The sequence below is a fragment of the Opisthocomus hoazin genome, chromosome 5 (genome assembly GCF_030867145.1).
Source record: "Opisthocomus hoazin isolate bOpiHoa1 chromosome 5, bOpiHoa1.hap1, whole genome shotgun sequence".
NCBI classification, from domain to species: Eukaryota; Metazoa; Chordata; class Aves; order Opisthocomiformes; family Opisthocomidae; genus Opisthocomus; species Opisthocomus hoazin.
Window position 1 is genome coordinate 66,166,221 of NC_134418.1, and position 7,496 is coordinate 66,173,716.

At 52.7% G+C, this 7,496-nt stretch overlaps 1 protein-coding gene across 1 annotated transcript; it reads right to left on the minus strand.

Moving 5' to 3' along the window:
* Nucleotides 1–1,158: 1,158 nt before the first annotated feature.
* Nucleotides 1,159–4,780, minus strand: SFRP2 (secreted frizzled related protein 2). The gene is made up of 3 exons (XM_075420133.1): nucleotides 4,145–4,780; nucleotides 3,563–3,643; nucleotides 1,159–2,153 (listed from the first exon to the last, which is right to left on the minus strand). The coding sequence occupies exons 1-3, from the start codon at nucleotides 4,635–4,637 to the stop codon at nucleotides 1,849–1,851; spliced, it is 879 nt and encodes a 292-aa protein (XP_075276248.1). The 5' UTR covers nucleotides 4,638–4,780; the 3' UTR covers nucleotides 1,159–1,848.
* Between the last annotated feature and the right edge of the window lie 2,716 nt (nucleotides 4,781–7,496).

Here is a 7,496-nt window from a genome sequence, read left to right on the forward strand (position 1 = left end):
AGCCAGCTCCATTCAGAAAAAAAGTTTTAACAACATTTAAATAAAGGTACAGTTTCACAAAAGAAGTGACAGCCAGTTTGGAATGGGGCTTTTTGTTTAGTGGTTTGTTGCATTTTTTAAAAACTGTTATGCTTTTGAGGACATTTCTGAGGACTGCTCTTGTCTGGCTTGGTCAGAGTCCTACCGTTGTTTGTACCAGGTGTAGTGAGTGCATTAAGACTGTGGGAGAGGGCCAACAATTCATTTCTTTAAAACAAATCTAACATGTTGGATCTTTAGAATTTATCTTCTTATCCTGATGGTGAAAAAAAACCACTCTCAATGTATGAAATTAATATGATGTTTTACTTCAAAGAAAAATCTGCTGTTGGGTTTGTATTCTGTCTGTGAATAAAACGTTGCCCTTGGGAATACTGGACTGCTCAGCCTCTCAGAGGAGATAAGAGGAATTTTTTACGTGTGACAGCTCTCGGAAGCAAGACCATTTTTTAGGATAAGTACAATAAAATACTAGCAGGTAATGTTCTTCATCAGAAAACATCTGTAAGAAAAATGCTGAAAATCATCCTCTAGTTACACTATTAGGTAGGTTTTATTTTCTTTCTCAGTAAGAATGGTGAGTGTACATACACACAAAGCATGCCTTGCTCTACTGTTACTCTGAATTGCTAGTTGCAAATGACGTTTTTCTGTCTACTCTTGCACTCTTTAATATGCCTTTTTCAAGCATAAGAAATGGATAAGTGGATTTGATTTTTAAGCAAGTGGTCTCACTGCAATTCCATGTCAATAGAGCCTTCTGAGAAGATGAGATGAAAATGCAGCCAGTCGAATAAAGAAGCCAGAGAAAACTCTTCATCTCGAAGAGCTCAACAGACACGTATTAAAATGTGTTGACTGAACCTCAGCCCCGTGTCACATGGGTTCATCTCAGGGGAAATGAAGTCCAGCACGTTTTTTCTGATTGCAGCACTAGATGCTTCCTCATGCTTCTCTACCGGTCACTTGGGGTGGAAGGCCAAACTTTGCTTTGCCATAACAAAGCCCACTTGGACAGCTTCCTCGCAATTCTCTCAAAACAGATTAAAGTGAACACAGATCAAGACAACGGGTAGACTATGATGTAAAGTTTATATACAAGAATATAACATTTATCTGGAGTATTTACAAGGTTAATTAAAGCAATATTTTACAACTCTTTCAGGTTAATCACTAGGTATATTACAGTTAGGCTACAGATGGTTTAATTTGGAAAATAATAATTAAAAAAAAAAGTTGCATTCAGATCAACCAGCTCCAAAACTTGTTCATTTTTTCTGAGAGAGAAGGGCTCAGACTTGTGGAAAATAAAATGTGAGAATGGTTAATATACTCTTACTGGTGCCTATGTATCACATGCAAGAGTCGTAACATGACCTTTTATAGTGTTAATATAGATGCCAAGCCATTTCACCTCGGTGAAAGAGTCGTACCCACTGTGACAGGCCAGTCTTTCTCTGCATCTCCTACTTTTGCACAACAAACATGCATGTATACAGAGAAGCAGCAATATAAATGAACCAGCATTACCAAAAATGATGAGGAAAACACCTCAGACCAAAGTCACATTTGCAACCATAAAAAAAAAAAAAAGCTTTAAGCGAGATACTTTAATACGTCCCAAAAATAGCCATGATTTTTTTTTTTTTTATTTTAACCTATATACAAAAACGGAGGGGCTTCCTCCCCTCTCGGAGAGCGGTCACCGTGTCTCATGACTGTGGCATGAGAGGCCGAAGCAAGAAGGTGCGGGAGGCCCGGAGAGCTCGGGACAGAGGCGGCTGCTGGAGGCTGCCGGAGCCGATGCCACTAACACTGCAGTTTGCGGATGCTGCGGGAAAAGCGCTTGAAAGCCCGCTGCCCTTTCTGCCACCGCTTCAGCGAGGTGATCACCAGTTCCCCAGCTTGCTTTTGGCCCATCACCAAGTAGGGGACGTTGATGTCGTTCATCTCGTCGCAGGTACACTGGAGGCCACCTTTGAGCCAGAGCACGATTTTCCTCAGATCCCTTTCTGTCAGCCCGTTCAGCTTGTAGATGGTCTTGCTCTTTGTTTCGGGGGTGATCTTGGTATCCCCATTGATGTAGGCAATCTCCTTCACTTTTATCTTCAAGGCTAATAGAGCGAGGGGAGGGGGAAGTGGGGAGAGGGAGAGAGGGAGAGAGATTGAGAGGTTTTTTCCCATTAGTGCGCATAAAGAGGACCTGGGGAGGGAGGTGCTCTATTGCTAATTAAACTGTCAGGGCTGACAGAAGAGGCAGCAGGTGGCTCCATTTCTAAAGCCACAAAGGGCATGCAAGTCATTTCAGTTTGAATCAACCTTAGGGTTGAGGGGTTTTCGGCTTCTTTTCTCCTCTCCCCCCTCCCCCTCTTCTTCCTTCCTTTCTGAATTAATATTTTCTCCAGCTTTTCTCCTGTTTGCAAACAGAGCGAGGGCAGGTTTGCTATGTTAAGTAGTGCTCTGGGTTTTTGCAAGGAGAGGACGGTCTTCCTGAAACTAGTTTGCAGGCGAGGTGGGGAGACTACTACCTAGACCTAATCTGAAACCTGATCTCTGCTGCGGCTGAAAACTTCTAAACTTAATTTATTAGGCTGGAGAGGATTTTAGGCAAACCTGTAAGGAAATGATATTTCACATGCATTGTTTTTTTGAAAGAATTGATCCCATGGAGGGCAAATTGGTCCAACAGCTGCAATCGATTTGGTAAAATAACTAGGAGGGGGATACAGGGCTCTGTCAGAATCTGTGGGGCATGTTTAGCTTTAGGAGGATTTATCTGAGTGCAATTTGCCAGGCCAAAGCTATTGGTTGCTTTAGCAATTATGTCCCACAGTCACGGTTTCAGGTTTTGGGTGGTGTGTGTTGTTTTTTTTTTTTCTCTTAAAGACTTTTGTATTGTTGTAGATATTTATACTACAAATCTGTTTCCAGGTATAAACACTGACCTATTATAAAAGGATTCCCCTCCTTATTCTCTTTTTCCTCTTGAAATGCTAATGTGTGGATAATGTGCCGTTCAGTTGTCTGTGTTGAAGGGGCTTTCTTGTCCTCTCCTAACCCCAGATCTTCCCATTAAGTTTATATCCCCAATTGTCTGTGCATTACCTTCTCTGTCAAATGATATATAGAGCTTCATTCTTAATCTGCAGAGAGTCTTTCTTACGATATGTGAGATTGGTCATGCGGCTTTTCCTCATACGTCTAAATGAAGCTTTGCTCTACTTCTCCCCAGGCAATAGTCTGAATGAAAGATTCTTTTTTTTTTTTTTTTTCATTTTACTTTCTAGTCGGTTTGCCAGCAACATCCACATAAAAGAGCACTGCTTCAAAACAGCAAACAGAAAAGGACTATTAAAAGGGCTGCTTTTATTCCGAGGTAGAATTCTGCGTTTCACGACCCAACGGTCAGACGGGTCCATCTGCAGATCAGACAAAGCCCTGCCATCTCTCGCCGACCCCGCTGGGAGTTTTACCCGCTCCTCGACTCTCCGGTTTCGACCGAGGGGGCCCTGCTCCCACTTACCAAAGTCGTTTTTGCAGAGGTTTTCCACGATGTCGTTATCGTCTTCGTTTTTGTTTTTGCAGGCATCGCAGACCTTGGGCGCTGGAAACGCAAGGGAACAGTCCCCGTCAGGCTCGGGGAGCCAGGAACGGCAGGTGGCGTTGAGGACCCTCCGCCAAACGCCGGGTCCCATCCCTGGACCGACCGACCGACGGATGGATAGATGGACGGACCCCGCGCCCCCTCCTCTCCTCTCCCCCCGGCGCTGCCTTACCTTGCTGCAGACCCGCCGGCGGCGGGGCACGGCCTGCTTTTAAGGTCACACCTACACTGAAAGCTGGTTTCGATGGGGGGAAAAAAGAAGGGGGGGGCACACGAGCCAGAACCCCCCAGCCCCGCGGTTCAGCGGCGGTCTTTGCAGAGGGAGGAGGAGGTCCCTTTGCAGCCGCCCGGCTCCAGTCCAGGGACCCGGACCTCTGCTCTGGGGACTGCGGCCGGTGTCGGTTCCCCGACGGTGCCCCGGGGACAGCCTCCCTCAGGCTGACCTGCGGCCCCCTCCCCGGTCCGTGTCCCCCCCGTCCCGTCCCGGCGGCCGCCCCTCACCTTCCCTGGTGACCGGGAGGATGTGGTCGCTGCTGGCCAGCGGGATGCAGAGGTCGTTGTCCTTGGGGAAGCGGCTGCAGTCCAGCATGTCGGGCCAGGGGAAGCCGAAGGCGGACATCACCGGGGCGCAGCTCTCCTTCACCTCCTCGCAGAGCGAGTGGCAGGGCTGGATGATCTCGTCCAGGTCGTCGATGCAGACGGGGGCGAAGAGGGAGCAGAGGAACTTTCTGGTGTCGGGGTGGCACTGCTTCTGCACCAGCGGGATCCAGGTGGAGGCCTGCTCCAGCACCTCCTGCACTGTCTCATGGCCCAGCAGGTTGGGCAGTCGCATGCTCTGGTACTCGATGCCCCGGCACAGCAGCATCGGGGCCGGGATGGGCTTGCAGTTGGAGCGCTTGTAGGAGAAGTCGGGCTCCCCGAAGGGGAAGAGCCCGGCGGCCGAGCCCATGCACTGGGACGCCAGCAGGAGCAGGGCGCAGAGCCGGCGATGCATTTTGGGGGGGAACGGGCGGGGGGAGGGGGCCGGCGCGCCGCTGCCCTCAGCCGCAGGCAGCGTCCCCCAACCCGGGCTCCTGCCTGCCCGACGGGGACGGAGGGTCTGAGCGAGGTGCGGGGGCAAACGGGAGTTTTTCTGGATTTTTTTGTATGCAAATGGCAGGGGGAGCGGGGGCTGGGAGGAGCCTGGTGACAGCCATCCAGAAAGGATTGGTCACCGCTCTCTCGGCCCGCTTCTCCTCGGGGTGGGGTGGGGGGGTGGGGTGTCTTTTGGCAGGAAACCCTTGCGAGAAGCGGTACCGTGCGAGCACGGGGAAGGGGGGAGAGATCCCCGCGAACAAAGAGCCGCGAACGCCCGAGCAGCCCCCTCGGCCGGGCGGGGGGAGGGGGGCGAGGTGAGCTCTGCCGCCGGCCGGACCCTCCTCTCCCTCCGGACCCCCCCCGCCCACGTTTGTCGCAGTCGCTGCCCCCGGTTCCCGGAGCGGGGGGAGGGGGGGGGGGGCTGCTGCTCCCACGGCCCCGGGGGGTGTCTGGCACCTCCGCCCCCTCCCCGCCATGCTGGCGGCGGCTGGGGGCTGCCGGCTCTCCCGGGCCCCCGCCGGCTCGGCAGCGCCCGGCCGCCGGGGTCTGCCCTGCTGGGCCCCCCTCCTGCCCCCCCCCAGCCCGTCCTGCCCCCGGCTCGCCCCTGCCAGCAGCGAGGGGCTGCAGCGGACTCCGGCCCTACAGCCCCTGGGTGGCCCCCGGCTGCCAAAGGGGAGGTCCCCGGGTGGGAGCACCCCAGTGCTTTTCAAATATGGTCACCTGGCACGTGTCTCTGAGGCTGAAAGCGTGGGCCTGGCTCTGCCCGGCGTAGGCACGTCCCAGTCCCTTCGCCCCTCTCTTCCCTTGGAAACTCCCTGAAAGAATTACGTTTGCGTTGATGCACCGCAAAGGGGAAGACAGCAGGCGAGGCGCTGGGACCGCAGCGCAGCTTCAGCGCGATCTGGAATGTTTCTTGGATTTTTAGTAATATTATTTATGGGAATATTATTGAAAAGAGTAGGCCTGTGAAGTATGATTTTGTGGTAAACCACACTCATTAATCAGCTACTGAATACATCTCCTTACGGAGATGTTTTATGGGAAGCTAGCCTTAGCCACGATGACTTCTGCAAACTGCAGGGTCCCCGTATGCCCGGTGTCCGGCCCGGGCTGCTGCTTGCGGCGCAGGATGGAGATGGGACCTGCAGCATCCCCCCGGGGAAGGCATGGGGCGCGGGAGCGGCCGCAGTGCTGCCCCAGGCCGGGCTGCTGCCACCCACGGGAGCCAGAGCCAGGTCCTTCAGGGGAGGTTTCAAAGTCCTTTCCAGCGGGCCATGCTGGGGGATGTCATCTCGCTGTAGGCCAGCTTACCTCAAATTGTTTCATACCTGGAAAATAAATGTCCTGAATGTCTAACGTCACTTGTGGAAGGGCTTAAAAGTAGTTTATTTCTTACAGCTCTGCGTATTCTTGCCATTTATTATCTGTATTCAACTCATTCCTTTAAACAATAAATCTGTAAGCTCTTGGCCTCAGTTGGCTTCCACGGCAGCGAGACCCACTGATGATTTATGGTGCCCATTTTAATCCTGTTTTGCCAAGTGCTGAGGACTGCCAGAGGCTGCAGCTGTTGACACTTGTCGCTTCCAGCTCCCAGCGCTGGTCTCACCGGCCCCTGTCCCCAAACTCCTCTCCAGTGGAAGGGGACCTACCAGTACGTTTGCTCGTACCCAGAACGGCCGGGCTATTCACCAGCTCTTTGCAGAGTGGGCAAGTCTGCAGTTTGTTTTTCTCTCTCCTTTTTTCACTGCTTCTCATTTTGTGGAGTCACTGACATCCCTTCAGGTGGATCTTAGCATGAGCAGAAGACAATTTGCCTGCTCCCTAAATTCCTGGTAGCCCCGTGTACTGCTTTCCATGGACCCAGCCGGCTGGGCTGTGCGGAAGCAAGGACCCGAATCTGAACAGGCTCTGTTTAGACTAGAGATAATAACCATTTTCTGCGGTGGAGGATGAGACATTTCCGACAGAAATCTGCTCGTCCAGAAGAACTGTTTGCTTGTTTGTTTCCATCCCGCAGGAAACACGGAGGAAAAACCGCACAGCTTTTCCTGGATGAAGCTTTGATTTGGAACGAGGCTTCATGAGACCTTACTGTTTCCAGTTTTAATCACCCTTGGTGAACTCGCTGACTATAAATTGGAAACGATCTCAGATCCCGTAAACAAAACCAGCCCGAGCCGGCAGCCCCTGGGCCGTGGTGACTGGCGGGATCGGGTGGATCCCTCGCGGGGCCAGGAGGGAGCTGGCGCCCGCCCGGGGGGATTGCCGTGCTAAACGCCCCGAGTTCGGCAAAGCCTGGGGAGGGAGAGCAGCGCGGGGTGCCCGTGCCGCTGTGCTCCGGGGGCAGCGGGGAGCTCCCTGCCCCGGCCCCTTTAAGCGTGGGGGAAGGCAGGGCCGGGGGTGGGCTTTGCCCGGAGCGTATGATGGTGCCGGGACCCCCCGGGAGGGCGGGGGGTCGGAGGGCTGGGGCACCCTCCCGCACGGAGCCCGGCCCGGGGGGAGCCGAGCAGGGCGGCACTGTTAAAATCCAGCGCCGTTTCGAGGTACGTCCTTACTGTTTTAGAGGGAGCGTGGGCTTTTGAGCTTCCGTAGATTTGTCAGGTGGCACAGACGGTTAAGCCGCCTTAAACCCCCGAAAGGAGCATTAAGCGTTTAAGCCACCTTAGGTGCTTCAAGCAATATAAACTGTTAAAACGCCTTTAATCCTTAAATGCTGAAATCACCTTAAATCTTGGGAGTTAGGTGAGAGAGTGAGCTGCCTGGAAAGAAAGAC